This window comes from Euleptes europaea, chromosome 1, assembly GCF_029931775.1.
Source record: "Euleptes europaea isolate rEulEur1 chromosome 1, rEulEur1.hap1, whole genome shotgun sequence".
NCBI lineage: Eukaryota > Metazoa > Chordata > Lepidosauria > Squamata > Sphaerodactylidae > Euleptes > Euleptes europaea.
In genome coordinates this window covers 61,951,430-61,978,421 of record NC_079312.1, presented here as the reverse complement: position 1 = coordinate 61,978,421, position 26,992 = coordinate 61,951,430, and the positions used below count along the sequence as shown (strand labels likewise).

The 26,992-nt window shown below is 41.0% G+C and overlaps 1 protein-coding gene across 2 annotated transcripts in view; it reads left to right on the top strand.

Moving 5' to 3' along the window:
* The window catches only part of CACNA2D3 (calcium voltage-gated channel auxiliary subunit alpha2delta 3), a 698,701-nt gene that overhangs the window by 443,496 nt on the left and 228,213 nt on the right, over window positions 1-26,992 (top strand). For both annotated transcript variants that reach the window (XM_056853929.1, XM_056853938.1), the window contains one exon: window positions 23,934-24,012. In XM_056853929.1, coding sequence (XP_056709907.1) covers window positions 23,934-24,012 — 79 coding nt within the window. The remainder of the gene's footprint in view (window positions 1-23,933; window positions 24,013-26,992) is intronic.

Here is a 26,992-nt window from a genome sequence, read left to right as displayed (position 1 = left end):
ATCTCAGAAGCTAAGCAGGGTTGGTCCTGAGTAGTTCTTGAATGGGAGACCACAAAGGAATGCCAGGGTCACTATTCAGAGGCAGGCAATGGCAAACCACCTCTGTTAGACTCTTGCCTTGAAAACCCTACTGGGTTGCCACAAGTCAGTTGTGACTTGACGACACTTTACATACACTCTTGGCTCAGGTTTTTGGTATACATTCAGTTAGAGGCTATGGGCATGACCAAGCGGAAGTGAACTCCTTTCATTCCTGTTGACTTCAGTGGGAGTGTTAAGCTGATTTTGTTTGGATTGTGCCCTGCATGAATACATTATAGCTCTCCCTAAAGCCCTGATTGTGAGAAGTGGCTCCCTGAAAGACACGAGTTCTAAAGTTGCATTCAGATCTCATCAATCAACTGCAATTTATTTGTGAGGTGAGTAAGCCTCAAATCCTCAGGCTCTGTGCCCCTCACCCTCTCCATCGACCCCTCATGTAGGTAACCTAGACCAAAGACTTCTTTAACAGTCAAAGAAGTTTGTTATGATGTCTAAATTTGGCTCCTTAACAAGTTGTGGTTTGTTATTTTATCAGTTCCTTTGCGGCCCCCCCCCCATCAACTAGGTATAAATTATATCCCCGCTCATGGCTGGAGCTATAATAGTGATTGCTTCCTGCCAGTGCCTACTGAGGTTTATAGACTTTCAAATATTCACACACAAGCACACACAATGATAATAATACATTTGTTACATAGGTTGACACAGTTTGCAGTGGCAACTGGAAAAATTAGGATGCACAGATCATTTTGACACTCTGTGGGAGATGTCTGATATTTTTTTTAAAAAAACTTTGATGACTAGTTTATGCATTTATATGGACTTGGTTTGTTACAGTACACTTGTGATGAAGCCAGTAAATGGGTGAACTGTGAAACTATTCCGGGGATATTGATTCTAACATATAGGGATGTATCTTTCCATTTTTGGTAATTATATAAAGAACCCTCCTAAAACCTGCTTTACTGCACATATTCCTAAAAAAAAAAAGGATTGAGGTCATGGCTGGGAAAAGGAATTATTATAATTCTGTTTTTTCTTGTTCAAAAGCCAAGAGTCGGGGAACTGTCTACCCCCTCTACCCCCCAGAGTTTTGCATTTCTTGGCTCTGATAAATGAGGGATAAATAAATCCACCATATAGCCATTTTCAAGAGTCATGTCTGCATAGTTCCATTCCATTCCACTGATTTGTAACTTAGTTTAATAAGGAATATCTGTTGTAAGTTTACCACTATATCTAAACAGAGGGCCCATTTTTTGTTTTGGAGATGGGGGGACGCATTCATTTGTTATAAAATAGAAACATTACCATTGTGAGAGATGAACTCTAAGTTTTGTATTCGAAGGCATTTGCTGAGGATGTTGAGGTTAAAAAGGAGGAAAATAACAAAATACTAGTTTGACATTTGATGGGCGAAACGGAACAAAATCTCTTTGATTGGAACAAGTTGGAATTCTGCCAAAGTGGAATTTTGGATATTTATAATAGGCACGTGTTGAATGAAGGGTGGACCATGAAAGTTAGAGTTTTAGCAGTGTTATACCCTCAAACTATGCCAAAGTATGCAAAAAAAAAAAAAAAAGATGAAGGGCATAATTCCAAAGGCAGCAGATCAATTAAATCTTGTAAAGCAAGTTACTTTTACATAATTCAGACACCTAAATCTGAGACTAGTCTATAGTTTGTTTATATACTGAGTTCTTGGGGGGAGGGGCAAACTCTAGACTGGCTTTCTAAGATCTTCAGCACTTCTTTTGTTTTTAGCCATAAGGGTTTCAGTTCAGCCCATTTTTAAAAACGTATTTTCCTTCTTTCTGATGATATAACTAGTCATAAGTTTCTAGCCTTTGGAGCTCACTTTAAATTGTGTTCTAAGGTAGGTTGGCTGATGGATGGGAAGGAGAGAAAGAAGCAAGAAAAGGGGAGAGGTTATGGGGGCTTTCAGGGAAGGGAAATGGGGGAGGTGGAGAAAATGAGATAACCCCCTGCAAGTCCTTGCATGTCCCCTACTTGTACACCTTGATTTTCAATGAGAAAGGTGGATTGTGGATAAAATATAGTTTTGCAGAGCTGTGCTGTGCAGATAGTAGAGTGATAATTATCAATGAGTTGTCCCTTTCTGTTGGCACTTTGTCATATCACACAATCCTATAAAACCATGGAGTATGAGCTTAGCATGGCTGAACACCTACTTACCATCTTTTACCGTGTATAAGACGCCCCCATGTATAAGACGACCCCTATTTTTTTTTTACCCAAAATTAAGAAATCGGGTCATCTTATACATGGGGGCCTACAGAAAAATATGGGCGGGGAAGAGAGCAGGGACCATGGGAAGGCTGGCCACTGGCCAGCCAGGGCAACCGGGCTCTTCCCTGCCTGCTCTCTTCCCCTCCCATCAGCTGATGGGTGGGGAAGACAGCGGGGACCAGGGGAAGGCCGGTTGCCGGCCAGCCAGGGCAACCGGACTCTTCCCCGCCTGCTCTCTTCTCCACCCATCAGCTGACGGGTGGGGAAGAGCGCAGGACCTTCCATGTATAAGATGACCCCCATTTTTTTCTAAATATTTTTAGAAAAAAAGATTGTCTTATACCCAGAAAAATATGGTATATGGGTGATTACAGTGCATCATAAGGAGCAGTACACCTATGTGCCCGAGACCTGCACATTACTGGTTCCCTGTGCAGTGGGGCCACAACAGCATTTTTGTAAGAGAAACTGCCAGCTAAACATTTTTTCCTCTCTTCTCTGGTATAGTTTTTAATTAAAAAATTACGAGAAATAATTATATTTTACCCATTTTGCATGACCACCTGCAGTGTGGGAAACACAACTGGTGTATCAAGAAGATGAGCACATTCAAGGGTTGACTTCCAGTTAGTAGGACAACTGACTTAAAGATAGACTGTCGCAGCAAGGCCCCAGCGACCTGTAGAAGAGAAAGCTTGCAACAGGTGCAGGTGCCACTGGAAGAGTGCAAATAAGGCACCAGTATGAAGATGTGTGGGAAGGGAAGAAGTACAGATGAATTTGACCCCACTCTCCCCATACTCTCAGTATGTCAAGGGAAGTGTAGTGTGGTGACCATCATTCTTCCATTTGAGGAAGATAACATTTTGCCCCATAATCCATTAACTGTCAGGTTTGCATTAAACAGTTAAGGAACTGACAGGGCAGAAAAGGAGGCATGTTAGAATAATTTACTTTTAGGACTGTTGTTGGCTGACAGCATTTCAACGTGAATTATTATACAATAATTCAAGCCCTGGAGTGCATTTTCCCCTCTATTGTCATTTATGAAATTGCTTTGTAATATAATTACACTTCCTCCTTGTTGCATGCAGAATCAGAGCAGCTGCAGTTAAAGAGGCATTTCCCCCCCAAATAGCAATTTATTATTTTGGATAAGTTTGCTATTTATACAAATGGAGGCGTTACAAACAGAATACCTGTGAGCCAAGTATAAATAGGGCCAGGTGTTTATGAACGTATAAAAAACCTATTGCACTTTGCTTTGCTGCTCTGTTAAGCATGGCTTTCATGGGTGGAGGAAGTAGACACTTCCAGATGGTTCTGACAGAGAATACAAACAATTCTGTTCAACAGAAATAAAAGCTACCTCCTTGCTAGAGTTGTCAAACTTCAGGTACTAGCTGGAGATCTCCTGCTATTACAATTGATCTCCAGCTGATAGAGAGCAGTTCACCTGGAAAAAAATGGCCGCTTTGGCAATTGGACTCTGTGGCATTGAAGTCTCTCCCCTCCCCAAACCCTGCCCTCCTCTGGCTCTGCTCCAAAAATCTCCAGGTGTTTCCCTACACAGAGCTGGCAATCCTACTCGTTGCCCATAATGGCCCTACACTGGTGCTGGCTCTGAGTCAAGCCCCAGCAAGTTATCTCCTTGAGTTGGCATGGGGTCCAACTCCTCCAGGTCTTCTGATGCTTAGGATGGAATCAGGTGACCACTTACTTGCATGACCTTTCCTTAAAAGAAACAAATGTAGCAACTCTTAGCATCTTGTAGATAAGGTGATCTGTAGCCTCTAGCCATGCAGAGAGGAAACAGTGTGAGGGCAGTGCAGACTGTGTACGTTTCATGACAGACTTCCTGGGTAGAGTGGGGCCCTACATCACAGTCTCAACATTTTTTTTTTGGTAAATGCAAGCTTTGGGGTATCTCAGTTTGGATCAGAGCCATAGGATGGAGGAAGGGTTTTTTACTTTTTCCTTTCATGCTATTTTCTGAACTTTAGGTACCCCATACCTTGGAGTTGCTATTTGCCCCATTAGGGGGAAACAAACGGGCATTTTGATTGTATGCACTCTGGGAGAAGGGGGACATTTCAAATGGGGCAAAATCCAGCCTCTATTCCATGGCTCTTGTCTGTAGTGTTGGCCCTGTGGCTGCCATTTAACAATAATAAACACACTGGGTTTTTCTTTAATTAGGAAATTTATATATATCCAGAGAGCCTTGACACCTTGCCTCTAGTTGCCACTCACCTCACATCTGAAGGCAGGAGAACAGAAAGAAGGGTTTGGGAAGCAGATCTTAAGATATCCATTCATAGATCTCTCAGGGTAGTTTAAACCTAGGAATTGTTCATTCCTCTTTCCCTTTCTCTTTCTCTGTGTATCATATGTTTGATAATTATTTTAAACTGCAAATGGCCATGCATGCAAAAAATCAATACTGTTTATAAAGAGAGTGCTATTTATTTATTTTATTTACTTCATTTATATTCCACCTTTCTCCCCGATGCGAACCCAAAGTAATTTACACCCTCCTACCCTCCTCCTTTTTATCTTCATAACAACCCTGTGGGATAGGTAAGGCTGAGAATGTGTGACTGGCCCAAAGTCACCAATGTGAATTCCCATGGCAGAGCAGGGATACAAATCTGGGTCTTCCAAATCCTAGTCTGACAGTATACCTTAATAACTCTTATTAGCCCACGCCCCTGTCTGTGTGTTTTAATGTGTTTCTGTGTTCTCTATTTTTGTGAGTGTGTTTATATTATGTTTTATTTAATTTATATCAATATTTTATATTTAATTGTATTTTAAATGCTTTTTAACATCTGAAATGTTTTAATGCTTTATTTTAATGTTTGTCATATTGGGAACCCTGAATTGGATGGAAAGGCAGCATAGAAATGTTTTAAATAGTAAATAGATATAACAATTACACCACACTGTGCAGCTGTTGATGTAGAAGGACACTGATAGAAGCCACAACTTCAGTTTCCTTATGCAGAAGCCCTTGTCTAGAATGTTGAACTAGCTGGAAATACCTGGGTTCAAATTCCTGCTTACTGTGTAGCTTTCTGAGATTTAGCTTCACCTCTATAAGAGAAATAATGTGTGTCTCTGTGTTAAGTGCCATCAAGTCACTTCCGACTCATGGCGACCCTATGAATGAAAGTCCTCCAAAATGTCCTATCTTTGACAGCCTTGCTCAGATCTTGCAAATTGAAGGCTGTGGCTTCCTTTATTGAGTCAATCCATCTCTTATTGGGTCTTCCTCTTTTCCTGCTGCCCTCAACTTTTCCTAGCATGACTGTCTTTTCCAGTGACTCTTGTCATCTCATGATGTGACCAAAATACGATAGCCTCAGTTTAGTCATTTTAGCTTCTAGGGTCAGTTCAGGCTTGATTTGATCTATAACCCACTGATTTGTTTTTTTTTTGGCAGTCCATGGAATCCGTAACACTCTCCTCCAACACCACATTTCAAAGGAATCTATTTTCTTCCTATCAGCTTTCTTCACTGTCCAGCTTTCACACCCATACATAGTAATAGGGAATACAATGGCATGAGAAATAATACTTGCCAAAATATTTGCAAGAGAAAATGGGATAACTTTTGTAAGGCAGAAAGCTCTGCGGAATGGCTGACAGTAACAGCAATGATATCTAGTTGTTATCTTTAGGCAAGTCTTTTAATTGAAAACTGGTCTCTTATACTAGCTGAATTATGTAATCTTATATTATTAATTAACTAATTAATTACCTCCTTACTATATTAATCTTTATTGGAATGATACATTATCCATTTTTGTAGGCTATGAAGAGGATAGTGGCTGTTAGGAAACATTTTGATCATTGTGTATCACTTTGTCATTCTAGCTGTGAATCTGTCTGTTCCTTAGCTTTATCTTTGGCTATGCCCTGAAGATAGAAATGAGCACTAGTCATCAGTGATAAAACTCTTGATAGATCAGAAGTGTTAGGATGTTAAGAACATTGCTACCTATTAACATACCCTAGGGCTCTGATCCATTGCCATTATTTTAAACTTTGTAACTAGGGTAGTCGTGGCAGTAATAAAAAGTCAGGAAAGATTTCTTGGAATAGATCTCAATTATTTTCTCCAAAGCTTTGCTGCAGGGGAAATGTGAATAGTATGTCAAAAACATCGCAAAGTAATCAGGACTCCTCAATCGCTCAGGGCTTTGAGCAAAATGCTCGACTGCTTCTTCACACTTGAGATTTGTTGCTGACTTTCTGTTTGACATTGTTTTGATGCTTTACTATTAGTCTGCCGAATCCTCAATGCATATGGAAGAAGTGGGACAAATCTTGACCCCCTCAATAACTCCTCAAATTTTCCTCTGTGTGATCATGTCTATATGTCTTATCCAAGTGTTGGGAGTTTGAGATTGTGATGCATTGAAAAAATAACCTAAAATGCAGAACGTGTGTAGGAAGGATGGTGTATTCCAGACATCTCCCCTGCTCTGATTCCCAATGCAGTAGGTGTATTTTACAGTGTGAGTTAGGATGCTTTCTTTCTCTTTCCATATTAGGATGCTTTCTTTGTCCTTGCATTCTGTGTGTGTAAAGTGCCTTCAAGTCGCAGCCGACTTATGGCGACCCCTTTTGGGGTTTTCATGGCAAGAGACTAACAGAGGTGGGTTGCCAGTGCCTTCCTCTGCACAGCAACCCTGGTATTCCTTGGTGGTCTCCCATCCAAATACTAACCAGGGCAGACCCTGCTTAGCTTCTGAGATCTGACGAGATCAGGCTAGCCTGGGCCATCCAGGTCAGGGCCCTTGCATTCTAGACAAAACTATTTTTTTCCCTAATGCATATCTTGGATGTTACTCTATTTCCAACAGACTTAAAACATCAGATATTGTTCTTCCTCCTCATATTGTGTGTACTCAGCTGCTCCACTCCTCTTCAAGCATATTGTAGCCTGAGCATGTGTCTTGGTGCATATAGCACAGTTAGGGTTGCCAACCTCCAGAGAATAGCTGGAGATCTCCTGCTATTACAACTGATCTCCAGCTGATAGAGATCAGTTCACCTGGAGAAAACAGCCACTTTGGCTATTGGACTCTGTGGCATTGAAGTCCCTCCTTTCCCCAAACCCCGCCCTCCTCAGGCTCTGCCCCAAAAATCTCCCAAGTATTTTCCAACCTGGAGCTGGCAACCCAAAGCGCAGTACTACCTACTCTGACGGGCAGTGGCTTTCCAGGATCACAGACAGAGGTAGGCATTTTCACAAAAGGCTATCGGTGAGACTGAATCTGGAACCTCCTGTGTGAACTAAACTCAAATCAGGTTGCAGCAATCCCCCTAGTTGTTATCAAATTTAAGCTTGCAGAAGTGTCCCCAATCTGGGTTTCCATTTCTCATTTTCCTTTATTATTACAAATAGAGATGGAATTATTTTGTGTAGGCTACATGTTTTAGGGGCAAAATGTTTGCAGAATATTCATGATTATCTACTTCCATGTATGATGGAATAAGAGATATCTTTGACTAATTTTTTTCAGGATACGTGCAGTCCAAAATTTAAATAAAAGGGACAGTAAACAGAGTGGACTATGGTTTAGGAATGCCCGGCAGTTCTGAACCCAAACAATGATCCTTACCAAAACAGTTTTTCAATTTTTAAAGCCTTACAATAAATGTTAGGTGTTAAGGATTTATCTTTTTTAAAATGGTTTTGCTGAACAGAGCTGGATTAGGCTAAGACCCTAAACATTGTCAACTTTAAGAGGCCCATAGTATTACCCCCATGAATAATTTAGAATTTTAAAGTATTTTTTAGAGGCCCTTCATAATCTGTGGCCATAAAGTATAGCTTTGCTGAGCTTGTGCATTAAACTATCTCTTTTACTAATCATGTCTGGTACCACATTGGTTATAGAAGTGGATGTACTTTTGTGACTGAAATGTTATCTTGTACAGTATAACAGGAGAGTGCAAGATGAGTGTGTGTGTGTACATAAACATACACACACTCTAAGATGCTTAGACAAGGTGAACAATATATGATAATTTGTTCTACTAAGAACATAGGTTTATAAAATCAATTATTGGATTGCTGTGGAGACAAAAAATGATCAAATGTGAAATGTGGAAAATCTCAGGTTTGCTGCTCTCTAGGTGAGTTCTGGAGATCTGGAATTACAACTGATTTCAAGACTACAAAGATCAGTTAGTTGGAGGAAATATGACAGCTTTGGAGGGTAGACTCCATGGTATTATACCTGGCTGGGGTCCCTCCCCTCCCCATGGTATTATACCTGGCTGAGCTCCCACCTCATCCTTTCTAGCTTCCACCCCAAATTTCCAGGAATTTTCCAATCTGGAGTTAGCAACCCTGATCCCAGTAGAAATGGGGTACGGTTCCAGCTCAACCAGTATCTGGGCCAAAATCCTTATATCTGATTGGGGCAGGGGTATTTCCAGAGCAGACCACACATTTGCGTCTCTCTGGTGGATTCCAAGTCTTCTGGAAATACATAAGAACTGGGCATTGATAATGCCTGTGCGAAATCATAGTTCAGTAAAATATGCTTTTCAGTTAGAACTTGCAGCCAATTTATGAATATTTAAGTGATCGGTCCTGATTTCAAATTGTATGTCAGCTCAGCACTTAGGCCAAGTCTCATGACAGGGTGTGGCACTCATGCCATAAGCATCCTTTCTATTTTGTGTGATGTGGTTTGTTGCTATTGCTATTACCTGAAAAAAAACTCCCCATGTGACCACAATGCAAAAATGACACGGACAAGTCAGAAAAGGAACACAAGAATGATCAGAGTTACAGGAAGCTCATATTGAACAGATTATCAAGGAAATGTCGAAGAGGTGACAATTAAAGTCAATACCTAAATGGGGAGGGAGAAGTGATATGACTATAATAATATCTGAGTCACTTGAGACATTCCGGTGGGATTTTTTGGCAAACACATTCAACAACATTTTTTTTTTTAAGTTAGAAAAGGAATGTTCCATTTTTTTTCCACCACAGAGGTGGCATGCAAGTCCTTAACAAGGTTACAGGAAGAGAAATATTAAAAATATAAACAGTTAAAATTAAGCTAAATTTTGCCAAACGGATGAAAGCAGCAACAAAGTCAAACACAGCAAATAACATAAAAGCATTGTTACATTTGTAACAGAGCAAGATGAAAACAATTTTGGAAGCAAATCAAGCAACAACTAAAACAGCAGATAAAGCAACTGTTTTTACTACCATGAAAAAACCTCTTACTCCTAAAGACCTGTCGAATAAAACAGATTTTGCGCCACAGCAAGGAAGGCTTCAGCTGTCGTGTATATATAAAGCATGCTGGTTTCTACAGATCTTTAACCACTATTAAGCCCATCCAGGCAGAAGTGATCTTTCCTGTTCTAATTAAAGCTTCTAGGCATTCTTTATACGAAGTTTCATATATTACATTGTCCTGCATTCAATTATTAACAACAAGATCTGTTTGTTGTAGCCTTCATTGAAATCTTGGGCTGCCGAAATCATAAAAATATTAATGTACCACAATTAGTGCATCACTGCTTTAACTCAAGCCCTGTGTTCTTCTTCCAGAAAGTTTATCATGTGGAATAGTATACCTATATATGGAATTGTGTGTGTGTGTTTGTGTAGGAAAAAGGGCCTCCACTAAGTTTGGAGGAAAAGGGAAAATCATATTGTTTTGCTCCAAGCCCCTCCACCAGCCATTGCTAGCCAGCTGACTGGGGGGTCTTGGAGCAGAAAGCATGTGAGATGCACTTTCCACTCCAAACCTCACCTTCACTGCCAGCAAACTGCAAGGGGAGGTCTTCAAGCAGAAAGTACAGTGACTTCCTCTCCTGATCAGCTAGCCAGCAATGATTGTTGAGTGGGCTGAAAACTGCTTTCAGCTCAAGCCCACTCTATCAGCTGGCTGACAATTTTATGTGGGTTTCCCTAGCAACCCCAAAAAATGGCAGCCAATATCTAATGTAGAGTTGTAAGATCTCGTGTAGCATTTCTTTTCTTTTTTTTGTGAGTTTTTTTTCTTTTTTTTACATCTGTGCTTGTGCAACCATCACTTTACAGTTATTTGGGGTGGGGGGAGGTTAACCTCCATTTTAAATTTTCATAGTTTTTAGGGTTTCTATTTTGCAACCCTGGTATTTGCCCTTGGTTTATAGAAACATCTATCCAATTCGCAGATGCCCCCATCTGTGTGTAGGGTTTCCAGGTCCCTCTTAACCACGGGCGGGAGGTTTTTTGGGCAGAGCCTGAGGAGGGTAGGGTTTGGGGAGGGAAGGGACTTCAATGCCATAGAGCCCAATTTCCAAAGCGGCCATTTTCTCCAGGTGAACCGATCTCTTATCAGCTGGAGATCAGTTGTAATAGCAAGAGATCTCCAGCTAATACCTGAAGGTTGGCAATCCTATCTGTGTGTATATTTTGAGTTGCACATTGGGGTCAAATTGGAAAGTAGATACTTGTATATACCCAGTTTCAAAGCTGGATAAAGAGATAAACCTCTTCCTTTACCAAAAATATGTTTGGTTTCCCCCTTTGACATAGGAATTGAAATATTTGTTAAGATTTCAGTGAATTTCTCATTGTTGCAAAATGATCTGAGAGCTTCCAGGAAGAATTAGGCAAGTGAAAAGTCCTTGCCACGCCCAGCATATTCTGAATATGAAAACTTCAGTGTATTTAGACAGCAAATGAAGCTATAACAGGCCTTCAGTGACCCACCTAATGAAAGGCTTAACCGCAGAGCAGTACAGTCTTTTGCTGTCTTGGTGCATTTGTTCAATATTCATGGACTTTAGTTATTTTAATGTAAATAGGCACCTCAACAGCTGTGTCCCCTTAAGCATTTTTTTTTTCGTATTTAGCAGCTTGGTTGTACACGTGACTTGGTAGCTGTGGATTTTCAGCTTTCCCTATGCCAAGGGGGCAGCTGGAATAATTGGACTGCTCATTAATTTGAGAGAAATATGAGCTGGGTAAATCAGACAACATGAGTCTTCTGTATGGTGTCGTACAAGGATAAGCGGATCATGGTAGAAGCAATTTGCCCTGTCTCAGGGGTGCCTTAGATTTTTAATAACCTAGTTATGAAAATTCTATTTCTTTGCAATTTGAAGAGTCCAATTAGTGCATGTAATAAAGCCAGAGTGGATGAAGGCTAACGTTAGGCCTCCAGAGGCTTTTCATATTCAGTTACAGATAGAAATCAGGTAACAGTTTGTAGCTAATTAGGACGGTGTATTAAATATTCAGCCCCTCTTGATTTGACTCCAGGAACACAAGGATGCTGTGGAGCTGTGAAAATGATAAATTAAACTCAATTTTAATTTTCAATCAAAGATAAAACAATGTACTATTTTTTTGTCTTTATGGCATGCTGTTTGCTTGACCAGCAATTGCCTGTAGTCTGCTGAAACATCAAAATATATGAAGGCAGTTTTATTTACTGTGTAATCCTAAACATAGTCCCACTCTTTTAAGCCTGATGACTTCAGTGGATTTAGAAGGCTATAACTCTGCTTAGGACTGTACTGCTAATTTTCTCAGTGTTGTATTTCGAGGCCTGAAGCATTAACTACCTACAGTAATTCTCGACATCGATTTTTCTGTTTGTGCTTATGGTAGGGAAGTAGGGTTGCCAACCTCCAGGTCGTAGCAAGAGATCTCCTGCTATTACAACTGATCTCCAACCGATGGAGATCAGTTCACCTGGAGAAAATGGCCGCCTTGGCAATTGGACTCTATGGCACTGATGTCCCTCCCCTCCCCAAACCCCGCCCTCCTCAGGCTCCACCCAGAAAACCTCCCACCAGTGCCAAAGAGAAACCTGGCAACTGTATAGGGAAGTATTTGTCACTGACTGGTTGGTGCTGGTCCAAATAGTCCATGTATAGTCTGTATAAAATGTACACTTGATTTTTTATACCTGTATTAACTAATTCTTCTGTTATGTTCAGTACATGTACAGCTGAAATTATGGTTTATACTTTTTATTTATCCAGGTTTATACTTTTTATTTATTTATTTCATGTGTAAAGTGATTCTGCATTGGCTCATTTTTACAAACAGGTGAACACAAATAAGTGCAGAATATACATGCATTCACTGGAACATGGAATCAGGGACAAAGGAGGAATGGTGTGCAACTGGAGGAGCAGGGGTGAGGGGCATCTGACCAGGAACTAAACTCAATAGGCTGCCAAAAGAAGTGGGACAAATTAGACTGAGGGCTGGAAAAATAGGGATCTGTGGAAAATGTGAGGGGATTGCAGAAAAGAAGAACGAAGAAGGTGTTTTTTATACCCTGCTTTTCTTTGAAAGGAGTCTCAAAGTGGCTTACAAATGTCTTCCCTTCGCCCCTCACAACAGGGACTTTGTGAGACAAGTGGGGCTGAGAGAGTTCTGAGAGAGACCTGTGACTAGCCCAAGGTCACCCTGCAGGCTCTATGTGGAGGAGCGGGGAAACAAACCCAGTTCTGCAGATTAGTGTCCACCGCTCTTAACCACCACACCAGGAGAAAGTAGGCTGGAAGCAAAATCTCACAGAAGACCTAGAAACAAATGGGACTTGACATGATGCCCAAATAATGAGCTTTAATACATGGAATTATGACTATAGCAGGTTATGCACTGTGAACATTTCACAGTTAAGTTTCTCATAAAAATTCAGCCAAGTCTTTTGTTAAGTGTCTTTGGTCTGAATTAGCAGGGACTATAGTCCTTGGACTTCACTCTATATCTTCTGCCAGGAGTAGGGTTGTGAGCTCTGGGTTGGGAATATCTGGAGATTTTAAAGGTAGAGTCTGAGGGTGGGGATTGGGGAAGGGAGTGACCTCAATGGAGTGTAATGCCATAAAGGTATGGTTGCCAGCCTCCAGGTATCAGCTGGAGATCTTCTGCTATTACAACTGATCTCCAGCCAATAGAGATCAGTTCACCTGGAGAAAATGGTCGCTATGGCAATTGGACTCTATGGCATTGAAGTCCCTCCTCAGGATCCACCCAAAAAAACCTCCCGCCAGTGGCAAAGAACAACCCTACATAAAGGCCACCTTCCAGAGCATCTATTTTCTCCAGGGGAACTGGTCTCTGTCACTAGGAGATCAGTTGTAATCCCAGGAGATCTCCAGTCGCCACCTGGAGGTTGGCATCCCTAGCCATGACTGCAGAGACAGTTCTGATATCAGACTGAAATTACTACCATTTGAGAAATATCTGTTGTAGTATTGTAAGAGACGATCAGCCTGCTTATTACATTTAACGTGAGTAAATACTGGAAGCTAGAACCAGCTTTTCCACATGGCCTTGACAGCAGAATATAGCTGAAAAAACACCGTGCCCCTTGTGGTATCAGCGCCATGTGCATTCTCATCTAACAGATTTTAGTGGTGGTGCTGTCAGCCTTGGAGTGCTGGACATCTCCTGAGAAAGGTTTACCCAAGTATCTCTTTCTTAAATAGGTTGTGGGAAATGGGGGAATGGTTAGTTACGGGAAATTACTTGCCAGTTAAACCTACCTCTACCTTTGGGCTATCATCTAAAGATTTGTGTCATAAGTTCTGGGAACCCAGGAGTACTTACCATTAATAAAAACAGTACATTTTAAGTGTATGCATTACTCAATGTTTCTGAACTTAAGAAGGGGGATAATGGGGGCGAGGGCAATATTAACTGCAAGGTTGCAAATCCTTAGCTTCATCATGTTTGGAATCCTAGAACTGAGCTCTTGGGTCCACAGTCTGTATTTTAAATTTTATATTTCCTCTTCAGCATTTTAGATGCTCTCATATTTCTTGCAGGTTGGTAGAAGACCATTGATAAACCTTTCAGTTATCTCCTTCTTTTCTTACCTTGCTTTCTTGGTTGCCAATTTTTACAAACTGGTTCATGGCCACAACAATCCCCTCAAAATTAGCTCTGTGAGAGATTTTAGCTTGTTATTAGAATGTTTACCACCTTTGACTTCACTTCAGGCTGCTACACAGGAACAAAAAATTGAACTTGAATAAGGCTGCCAGGTGTGTTAAATTATATGATAAATTATAGAGATTCTATAATGGGGATTAGTATCCAAAGAAAATCATCACAACTGCCAAACTTGTTATCTGATAGGATTGCAGGCTGGACAAAATTCCAGGGGTAAAAGGTCAACACATTATCCGTTATGTCATCCCTCTAATCTTTGCCTGCCGCATAGTCCAATACATCCTGAACATCTCTACCTGATTCCAGTTTATGTATATAGAAGAATTGAAAACATTGACTGAGTAAGAATTCAGTCTGAATGAGATTTGCTTTGCTGGGCCAACATAAAACAACAAACTCCAGGTAAAATAGGCTGTCTTCTTGTCATTATAGCAACTTCCTCTTTCTTTGTTTGGGTTAATGCAAACTTTGTGTTCTAAAATGTTTGATGCCCGGTGTGTTAAAATTTAATTTAGATATACTATGCCAAGCTTAAAGTGCAACGTTTGACCAAAGGCAGAAAGATAAGGACTGCTACACCTTTAATAGTTGTGTGCATACATACATAGGATGTGGAATGGCTTAGTACAGCCCGATCTCGTCAGATCTTGGAAGCTGAGCAGGGTCGGTACTTGGAATGGAGACATCCAAGGAAAACTCTGCAGAGGAAGGCAATGGCAAACCACCTCTGCTTAATCATTTGCCTTGAAAACCCTACCAGGGGTTGCCATAAGTCGGCTGCGACTTGATGGCATTTCATATACATACGTATATGCTGTCAAGATACAACCAACTTATGGTGACCCCTGCAAGGGGCTTTCAAAGCAAGTGAAATGCAAATGCAGTTTGCCATTGTCTTCCTCCACAGAGTCTTCCTTGGTGGCCTCCCTTCCAAGTACTGACCCTGCCTAGCTACCAAGTTCTGACAAGATCAGGCTATACCATGCATATTCTCTCCAACAGAGATGTAGGAGAGAGAATTTCACAGGTAGTTTTTCTCATTCCTGCAAGAGAAGGTGCACTTGTGAAATTCCTTCCATTTGTGGCACTTGGATTCAAAGGCCAATGTATGACTGAAGCCACATTTCCCATTTGTCCTTCTCCCATGACTTAATGATGACATCAGCTTGCTGCAAGTTTTCTGAGCCCCACAAACAGCAGCCAATGTATTGGAACGGGGAGTGGCTATCTGGTAATCATCCTTAAATTCCTGCCTCTCCTCCAGGGCTCTGAACCAATCCTTGTGATTTTAGCTTCATGAGTCCTTCAAGGAGGCTATGGACCTCTTTGAGTTCCAGATTTTAATCATGGAGGAATGTACAGTGTTCATACTTGGATTTTTAAAGAAAAATAATTTTCAGAGTGGTCTGTTTACACAATGATTTAGAAAGCACATTAACAAAAATATCCTTCATTTAATAGGTAAAGGAGACTAGGAACAGAAAGAATGGCATTATTTCTTGAAGCACTTTTGTTGAAGACACAATTCGAAGCCTCTGATTGGTGTGGGGGAGTGAGTGAGGGGATTCCAAATAAGGACAGAATGAAGGAAATCTGTCCCTGCCCTAGTTGCTGGTGACCCCAGCATATAGGTTAGGGATCTCATGCACATTAATGGGACATGAACCCATTTATCTCACTTTTAAACCTTACTCCATTGAATCCCGGTGGTTCTGTTATTTAAACACAGAACAAAATATTTGTTCATCAGTTGAAATGAGTCCAAAGAGACATTATGCATACAACATTTCCTTTTTATGGATGGTTTTCCCTAATACTGCTACTCTGCTAGGATGTGTGGCATTTAACTGTGGTTTGAGGTCTGCATTATGGCTTGTTTTGTTTGTTAGCTACTGACAATATGAAGTCTAAGATGACTTAAGCATTTTGCTATCAAGACAGCTGTCTTGAAAGAAACAGAATTGGGAAATCTGCCTGGCGAAAGCCATGGAAATGGCTTGCAGCTGCAGCCAGAGATCTCTGTTTCCCTGGCAGCTGCAAGCAGAAGTCCATTGTTTCCCTCTAGGAAATATAGGTAGTTAAAGTTATTATTTAGCCAGCTGTTGAGTATCAGCAGAGTCTTTGGGCCTGCAAAAACTCCTGTGGGGAATAATGAACTTTCCATTGTCAGCTGCAGAAGGAATCTTCTCATTACATTATCAATATATCTAATTCTCAACATGGCCCCATCTGTGGATACTTAAATCTGGAGACTGGGCCATGGGCAGACAAGACAGATCTTTCTACAAACCTGACATGGACATACAAGACAGCTCTTTCTACAAACCTGAGAAAAGTCCCAGGTTTACAGAAAAATCTGAAATCTAAAAAATGAATGAAATGGGCACTTAAATCCCCCAAGTGATAAATGGAATACCTGTAGCTTTTAAACAGATGGTGCCAGTGGCTGTTGCTATGCAACCACAATAGCATTCAGGCAGGGGGATGGAGAGAGGCCCTTTCCAGGGCTGTTTGGTTTTTGGGGGAGGACTCATTGGAGCCAGGCCTGGCAGCAGCCACTGGATAACTTCCTATCATGCAACCATGCCCAGTTGCTTGCTACTGTTCAACAGCATCTGCCCTAGGGAAGCCAGTGTAATGGTTAGAGTTTCAGACTAGAATTTGGGAGACCCAGGAGTGAATTCCCATTCTACTGTGGAAGCTCACTGGGTGGCATTGGGCCAGTTGCACACTCTCAGCCCAACCTAACTCTCAGGGTTGTTGTGAGCATGGAGGAGAGAAAAAGATCTAAGCAGGAGGAGAGAAAGATGAAAGCTGTTTTGGGTTCCCATTATGGAGAAAATCAGGATATAAATGAAGTAAATGAATAATTAATATAGCTGAAGATGGGGGAACAGATAAAAGGCAGCTTGGTGGGTGGGAAGGAGAGAAAGAAACAGGGAAAGGTGAGGATATGGGGACTGCCAGGAGGCGGGAAAGAGGAAATAGTGTGGGCAGGGGCTTCAGGGGAAAGTGAGGTGCACCCTTCTTTACAAATCCTTGCAGGTTCTCTACTGTGCAGTTGTACCTGGCTCAGTTGGCCGGAGTTTATCCAGGGAGAGGCTGCTAGGGGAGGGAAGGAGTGATAGCTGAGGATTGGGGGGCAGATAAAGGAAGGTTGACTGGTGGGCAAGAAGGAGAAAAAGAAGCTGGAAATGGAGCAAGGCTATGGGGGGCTTTCAGGGAAGGGAAAGAGAAAATAATGGGGGAAGGGAAGTGAGATTCTTCCCACAAGCCTTGCAGGTCCCTCACTTGTCCCCAACAATGAGGTAGTACTAGGGTTGTCAACCTCTAGATAGGGCCTGGAGATCTCCCAGGATTACCACTGATTTCTAGACTACAGAAATCAGTTTCCATGGGGGGGAAATGGCTGCTTTGTAGTGGAGTCTATAACATTATACCCTGCTGAGGTCCCGCCACTCCCCAAACCCCACCTCAAAATCCCCAGGAATTTTCCAACCCAGAGTTGGTAATCTTAAACTAGTATCCATCGCTGGCTTTACATACTTAGGTAACTGAAGCAAAAGGGTAAATTGCAGTCATGATTTTAAGCAACGTACAGATAGGAGGACAAAGCAGAAATAGCACACTTTCTAGTACTGCACAACTAATGACCCCCCAAGATGACTGAAGCATATCAGACCACTGGAGTCTTGAGAATCTTCTATTGTTTATGCCTAGCTGACATGGGAAGTCAGCAACTGGCGTGCCACAGTATGTAGCTGGGGATCTATTCAGTTTGATGTTGCAAGTCGTGCAGGCCTGATCTAGTAGCCAGGTTAGGGTTGCCAGCTCCTCCTGATATGAAACTCTAATTCACATTGGGTTAGGGTTGTCAGTTCTGGGTTGGGAATCCCTGGATATATGGGCACAGTGTCTGTGGAGGGCAGATTTTGGGGAAAGGAGGGAGCTCAATGAGAGTGTCATGCCACACAGTCTGCCCTCCAAAGATGCCATTTCCTCCAGGTGTAGTGGTCTCTGTATCCTGGAGATCAGTTGTAATTCAGGGAGACGTCCAAGCCCTATGGACCAGAGGATACCTGTGAATATATGTGGTCACAAAAATTATCCCAACAGCTCAGGACCCAAGGTGGGTAGCAACAATAGATGAAAAACGCATTGCAACTGCATTAAAAGAACTACTTTGCAGCTCGGAAACAGTCCATTTTGTCCAGACTCATTCTCTTAGGCACATTTTTAACTTGCCCATCCTCCAAGTTGATCAGGGTTGCCAACCTCCAGGTACTAGCTGTAGATCTCTTGCTATTACAACTGGTCTCCAGCCGATAGGGATCAGTTCACCTGGAGAAAATGGCCGCTTTGGCAATTGGACTCTGTGGCATCGAACTCCCTTCCCTCCCCAAACCCCGCCCTCTTAAGGCTCCGCCCCAAAAACCTCCCGCCGATGGTGAAGAGGGACCTGGCAACCCTAACAACATACATCCTTGTTCCCCTCCATTTTGTCCAAACAACAATTCTCAGGTTAGGCTAAGAGTGACTGGCTCAAGGTCACCCAGAGTGTAGATGTGCTAACTTAAATGCTGCTCTCTGGAGAACTTGTATAGGAGGACTCCAGCAAGGTTGCTTGTAAGCGGAGAGGGAAGAGAGTAGTGGACAAATTGCCTTAACCATGGCTTGCACTGTGATTAATGCTAACTTTGCAAACCCACGTCCAACTATAGATTCGTATCCTGGCTCCTGAGGTCTTAGAAGGGAGCATAGGATAAAAAATAAATAATTTCTGTGTTTCTCGGCTTGTTGAAAATGTGTCTTGCCTGGCTCCTTTTCAGAGTATATTCCCAGTTGTAGGAGCCAGTCACCTAATTTATAAATTTGATTTAAGATAAACCCTTCAAACATATCAGGGTAGCATGTTCTTGAAATGTCATAGATGGGATTTGGACATAAGGCTGTGCAAATAAATCTGTCATGTAATGAAGATGACCTGCAATAATAAAAATGACTTGGGAAGAGAAGGTTAATTTGAAAAAGTAGAGCAGCCATTAATTTTTAAAAGATTTTTTACTTCTTCTAACATCAAAGCACTCAATGCCAAGAAGGGTGGCTCAGAGAACATTTATAGACGTTGCAAAAGTAACAAATATGGACCTGAAATAAAGCCAGAAAATCTCTGGCTTTTCAGACAATATTTGCTTGTGGTCCATTATTTCAAAGTTACATAAAGCAGCATTCACAACTGAAAACAAATGTTTCTGCCTAAACATACTTCCTCTCCCACAGAGGATTATAAGGCGTAGATCTTTCAGGCATGATAAATGTAAAGCTAAAAAGCACCTGAGCTCCATATCGTAGTAACACTGAGTCATGTACTGTATATGGAGAACAGACTGGGTAGATGGCAATTTGGGCTGAACCAAAAGCAACAGGCAAAGTGCGATTGATTGCTCATTAAGTTCGCTTTTGGCTGTGGTGCTGTCCTATACTTGCTGAATAATCTGCCTACTATTTTTAGGCATAACTTGTTGATATAACTAAAAAACAAACAAAAAACCCCAGCTATTGCAGCTGTTCCCTTTGAAAAACACAGACCGCACTGCAAAAGTGCCATGGTTACTTTTTTGTAGAAGTCTGACAGTAATTTAAAGAAGTGCAATCAATTAATTTGCAAAGTTAACCTACAGTTAATGGTGAAGTGTAAATGGCATTAATATGTATATTGAAACCAAGGACAAATTTTCCTTCAGGTCAGTTTGCCTTGTTGACTCTCCATAACTATGTGAAGCTCTCTTACTTACTCTGTGACCATAAGAAGCTCTCTCGTTGGATGGACCTTTGGTTGATCTAGCTCAGTAGTGTTGCCTGCTCTAACTGGCCACAGCTCTTCAGGGTCCCAGTCAGGCAAACATTTTCTTTCCCAAGACCCCACAAATTTAACCTAGAACTTTCTGCATGGAAATGACACCGCTACACACACCCCTTCTCCCTCTTGCAAGTTCCATTTTGCTCCTCCCAATGCAATAATCACTTTGACATAGCATACTGGTGCAGTTATGCTGTTGAGGAAACAGCTATGCTGGGTTTTTTTTGGGGGGGGGTAATAAGGGGGGTCATTGGAAAAGGACTGAGTAAAAAGCTGGATGGATCCAACCCCATGTTCTGAAATCACATACATTGAATTTGTCTCTATTCAAACACGATGAAGGCAGGGCAGGCAGGGAGGGAGGATAGAGGGAGTGTTTTCTTTCTCCCTCTCCCCCACCACCTGTCACAAGAGAAGTTCAGTAGACAGAATGCAAATCAGCCCACAGTCATTTACTGGATATTATTTGTGATGCAGCTAGTAACAAGGAACACAACTCCCCATCCTACATAATGTACCCAGTCCAAGCTCCACCTAAAGACGGCTGAGTATTATCCTAACAACCCTTGTTCATTCACAAATTGGTTCATGTACAACCACTACAATAACATAACTTCATCAAATCATTAATTGTTTTTTCATAGCAAAATTCAGTGGAGGCTTGTTGAAAGTTTACTTGCATATTTTAAGAAGTTTGCTTGCTGGTTTGGCCTTTTGCCCATTTGACTGTCCTTGACTGTGCTGTAGCAAAGGCTGTACTCCTTGTATTTGGAACATGGTGGTTGTTTGATTATTTGGAGATTAAAAGAGACTACTAGACATAAATCTTTCCAATTGATTCAGTCTTCACTTGTAGTATATTTCTGTATATTTTTCCAGAGATAAAACACTGACAATGATTTATGCAGCATTCTTTGGATATACATCTCCCATTTATTTACAGATTAAATACTTTGTTTACTATAGCTGTATCAGTGATAAGTAAGCATTTGGAATAAGGAAAAGGAAGCCATTTTGCAAGAAATCCGGTGGACATTTCTTCTGTAGAGCAGACATATGTTGGTGTCCATTTTGAGGCACATGGAAGATTGAAGAATTGTTAATTTTCCAGTTGCTTTTAAGGCTCGAAGGTTGTGGAATCTGCAGCTTACCACCGCACATTATATAAATAATTTCCTTAAACATTAGACATTTTATTAGCTGAGGTTCCATAAATTAGCGAGTGTAATTAATTCTTGGGAGGGCTTGGAAGAGGCTGTGGGTAAAATGTCCATCCTTAATGTGGTGGGAGTTTAATTTGAGCTATTCTCATACAGCTTGAGATCTGAAGAGGTTCCTCTCACTGTGTGTATTTTGATCTGGTAGTATATTTAATTCAACTTCATTGACACAAGTTTACTATGTAAAATGAAGTTGGATGTTCACTGGTTCTCTTCCATTATCCAAGATCATCTTCAGGCTCCTGAACACTGTATCCAACTACTTTGCCTTCATTAAACTTGCAGAGGAATAAAGTGAATGAAGAAAGTTTGAGCCACATGTGAAGAAAAATAGTGAAAGAGAAGCCTTTCGTTGCCTTTCCTGTTGATAATGATAAACTTTGGGAAGGAGAGTGAGTCGGTATTAATTGATTTAAAAGCTAATGGCAGTGGGGAGTACAGTGGATGGTTTTCATACTGTGGTTGATTAACTGTGATTCTGTGCCAAGTGACTATAGTTTAAGCCCACAATGGGCTTTATCTGGAGTAATTCTGCATAAACTGTAAATCATTAAATAGAAGATTGCCAAGGGAATACAGTGGAAGACAATTTCTTCAGTGCCCTTCACTAATTTAAAATGAGAACATGAAAACTACCCTATACATAAAAATATGGATTTTTGTGGGGGCAAAATTTGGGGGGAGGGAAACAGTGGGAACAGGTGATGTTTATGTGGAATGGCAAGTGTGTGGAGCAGGTAGATGGAGCTGTTGTTCTTTCATACTGGATTAAGTAGGACAGGGTCTGATCTTAAATGGTGTGTGTGTGTGCGGGGGGGGGGGGCGGTACTGGTGTCCAGCCAAACCATCGAACAAGCTGCTTTTATTGTCTTTTTCAGAAGATTGCTAACACTGATACGCTACAGAAGCTTTAAATATATATAACATTTTGTTAGATGTGAGAGCTTCAATAGTCCCAGTTATATGTATAAACGGCTTCTTTTTTGTTGTCTTGTTATGGTCTTCAAGCGATTTCATGGTTTCTCTTCACTTTTCTCTGACCTTTGAACACATTTTTATTGAAAGGTGTGACTTAAATAACTCCTTTTCTTGACTTCATAGCTTCAACATTTTGAGTTCTATCTTATAGAATTGGATCTTGTGCAAGGATCCAACATGATTTAACTGTCAAACTCATGAACAGAGACTGAATTGGAGAGAGCTCTGGTTTTTCTTTCCAGGATAGTGGGGGTAGGAAATTATCTGGAAGAGCTTATACTTATTATTTTATTGTGGGAAGACTTGTATTAATATATAAGCTCACACATCTTGGAGACAAACAACATTGCCAATATTTTGTCTCATGTCTCCACATCTGTAGTAATAATTTGTTCAGTAATTAAATGCAAGCCTCAAACCAGAGAAATCTACTAAATCTGAACTGGACAATAGACTTCTGTATCATGTGGTTTCATGTAGCACCTCAATGGTTTTTAAATTTCTCATTTACACTTACTCATGATTTTGGTTACACGCCAAGTATGTTTTTATTCATCTTTATTAAGAAAAAGAGAGAAAGAACCATTTCACCACTGAATTTTTGATGTAAATATAAAACTGGGCCACAATCCTGAATTCATTAGAAGACCATTCCAATGGACTTTATTCCCAGCCGAATGTCTTCAGAAACAGAGTGTATTTCTGAAATTCCTGGCACCTTACAATCTGTTTATCATGACACACTCAGATAATAGGGCTATAGTGTAACAGAATGGTAACAAAGATGTTTTAATAAAGGGAAAGGGGCTGTGGATAATACTACAGTGTAGTACATGTTATCTGTTGCTGTATATATGATCCTACTCAGGGCTATTTTTGTGATGGTACTCACTGGTACTGAGGATCTCCCAAGTCCTGATCCTTCTGTGTTGGCACATCCCACTCAGCCTCATGGGAACCTGCAGAGGGAAGGGAGAACTGGTAGAAATTGGCACAACCTTATAATATATGAGTACTGGCAGCGTGGTGTAGTGGTTAACAGCGGTGGTTTGAAGCGGTGGACTCTGATCTGGAGAACCGGGTTTGATTCCCCATCCCTCCACATGAGCAGTGGATGCTAATCTGGTGAACTGGATTTGTTTCCCCACTCCTACACATGAAGCCAGCTGGGTAACCTTGGGCTAGTCTCAGTTCTCTCAGCCCCATCTATCTCACAGGGTGTCTGTTGTGGGGAGGGGAAGGGGATTGTAAGCTGGTTTGATTCTTCCTTAAGTGGTAGAGAAAGTCGGCATATAAAAACCAACTCTTCTTCTTCTTAAACAAAAACAGCACTGATTGTATTATGTGATTTCTTCATCATTTAACATGTCATGTTTAGCTGTGCTTCCAGTTTTTGCAATCACAATGCTGTCACATTGGCTATTATATGTCTCACCCTGTTGACTGCATTGAATTACAGTGTGTAAATCTCACGGCGAAAGACATGCTATAAATAATATAATTTTTTTAAAAAAACTAATGTAGACATTTATTGTTTGTTTATATATTTATTTTTGTTCATTTGCTTGCAGTATTGCTTTTTACTGTACATCTATACCATATTGATAGTGATCCATCATTGCATTTTCAGGTTCGCATTTTCACTTACCTGATAGGAAGAGAATCTGCCTTTGCTGATAACCTCAAATGGATGGCATGTGCCAACAAAGGTTGGTTTAATTTCCTTACCTAAAACATTTATTTAATCAGTCCCTGCTGATCCCTAGATCGCTAAAACTCTCTGCTCTGATTTCCACTCTGCATTGGTACATTTAAAACACATGTCTAAGAATTCTTGTTACCAGAAACAACCATGTCTTCCTGGATATCTGTATAGGCTTGGAAATCACTGTGGAATTTGTACTTCACCATAGGGCTGTTAATTCAGTAAAAACCAAACTGAAAAAATATCGAAAACATGCAAATTTGGTAAAATGTGGGTTTGGGTTTACTGAGTCCACACAATCCGGGAGGTTGGCAAAGCCGGAGGTGTATGTGTGGCTCCGGGGGGTGGGCATTTTTGCAGGCAGATGTCCCAAATTTTCAGGGTAGTTAGAAGGGACTCTGCTTGCAAGAACCCCCACGTTTGGTAAAGATTGGGTCAGGGGGTCCGGAGTTATGGGGTCTGGAAGGGGTCACCCCCATCCTCCTCCACTGAAATGCATTGGCAAAGTGGCTGTGTTCAGATGCTTTAGTGTGATCTTTGCAATGTATCTCAATGGAGAAGCCGAGTTTTAAATGGTAGGAAAGTTTGCCCCATGCCTCCATAGAGATACAATGTATACATTGTATACATCTCGACCCCCTGACCCAATCTTTACCAAACTTGGGGGTTCTTGCAAGGAGAGTCCCTTCTAGCTACCCTGAAAATTTGGGACATCTGCCTGCAAAATTGCTCCTCCCAGGGCCTGCTGAAAGCCGTGAAAAGCCCCCATAGGGTTTAGAAGGATGATTTTTTCAGGAAACCCAGATTTAAAGCCGAATTCCTACCTTTACTGGTATAGGAAATTTGGCATTCAGGTTTTCCCAGGGGCGGGGAAAGGCCAATAAACCTGGACCCGAATTTTAACTATTTTTTTTAATAAACAGCCCTATTTCACCAAACAATAGTGAGTGTGTGTGTGTGTGGGGGGGTCATGCTAAATTGTTCATGGCAGAATTACTTTTTTCTCAGAATAATGCAAACATATGCCTTTGCAACCTACTGTCATTTCTTATTCTCAGGACTTAGTGCAGAGTATTGCACCTCCTTTTTTAGTTGAGGTACAAAGGGGAAAGATACTTCACCAATTCTGCAAAAACCTCTTGGGCCACCAATGAACTTGGAACAGTTCAAAGTGCTGAGGTTTGTTCTTGATGCCTAACAGAGAATCTCATCTTGTTTGGGACCCTCCCCCCACACACACACACAAATTCAGTATATTCAGGAGTTCTTGCTCCAAGTGCCTCCTCTTCAAAAAGCTAGATTCCTAGGACTTTAGCAGAGCCCTTGCTTTTGTGGTGACAGCTTTGCAGAGCAGCTTAGCCTCATGCAATCCAAAGGATCCTGATGCTATAGTTTTTAAGAAAAGCTAGCTAAACCATTCTCTTAGATCTACCCTTCAGGATGGTTTATAAATGGATACTAATGGTGTATTATTTAATCTAAGAACACGGTTTTGTGTGTTGTTAGATTTAAGTTGATGCTGTTTAAATTATTTGGTTATATTTTATCTGCAGTTAGCCACTTCGCATATTACAAAAACTGTGGATAAATACAAACATGTTCAGCATGGAATAATGTAGTGCTGTGACATAATAACTTAATTAGTATAAGGAAGAAACAAAATTGAAATGGGAATTTTCTATATCATCTCTAATTAAATATTCAGAGACACAATCATGGCTCCTGAGTATTTAGCCCTAAAATTCGAGCTTACGCAGAACTTCATTTTAAAGATTAATATGTAGCCTTTGAGTTAGTAAGAAATACCAGAGACTGCAGCCAGGCCTCATACTCTCAGTAAAAGTAGCCACCTTGATTGACAGCAAGAGAATTTTTGTAAAGCTTAAAATAGAGCAACTATCTATTGTTTAAACAATTTCTGTCTGATCTCTCAGTCATAAGTTTTCAAGGACATTCAAAGCATAAAAACACAATAGGCAGCACAATAAAACAAACAAGCAAACAAAAAACCCAAACACTTTCCTAGGATTAATCCCATTGAGAGCAGAATCTGAATAGGATTCTGTTTGGGATTGCTGTCACATATTAATGACATATTCAAGAGCATGCCAGTTTTTGTGTTATGCAGATATCTTCCTTCAAAGGAATGGGGAAGTGGCTTAATTTTAAGGTATACAAGGGCAAAAGAGCAGGTCAATCGTAGCTTAATTACAACAAACACAGAGGATCCCAAATAGAGAGTGCAATGCAGTTATAAAAGATCTGGTGATAGGGCCATAAATAACTTTTTTTTCCTGTTGTCCAAATGGCTCTTTCCCATTTTATCCCAACAACCACCCTGTGAGATAGGCGAGGCTGAAAGGTTGAATTACTTAAATAAATAAACTATTTCCAACAATTGTTAAGTATTCCTTTACTCCATAAACATCACAAGGTGGTTTATTTGGTGCTTTTAGCACAGAGAAGTTAAAAAAGGGGGAGGGATACAAGCAAACCAGTATGGGCAGGTTTCCATGGCTCAGTTGGTACTGACATTCAGATCTCCCTATTCCATGTCTGACATGACACTATGCTGGCCATGGGGTAGGGATGGCACGTCAAAAAATGGACCCACCTGCCTTAGCAGTAGCCACCCATCTCTTCCAGGGCTTCCTGAAAGCGAAACTGGGCTAACTGTTCAGTTCCCCAAATCTCACCCCCCACAAACACACACATGTTCAGCTTGGTTCCTCCCAGCTGGGCTCTGCTATTTCTAACAGAGCTTGCACTGGTTCAGAATCTTTAAATTGGGGAGGGGGTGATTTTTTAAAAAAATATATATGTAATTTGAATTTGTTTTTCAATGATGAATGCTACGCCTCAGTTCCTCTTCCTGCATGCCCCGTTCTTTTACAGTCCTGCCTGGTGGCGCTACAGTTTTATCTGTCTTCACATTCTGTACTAAAGTTTTCTCACTTTTGCGTGTGTGCGCGCCACATGACATT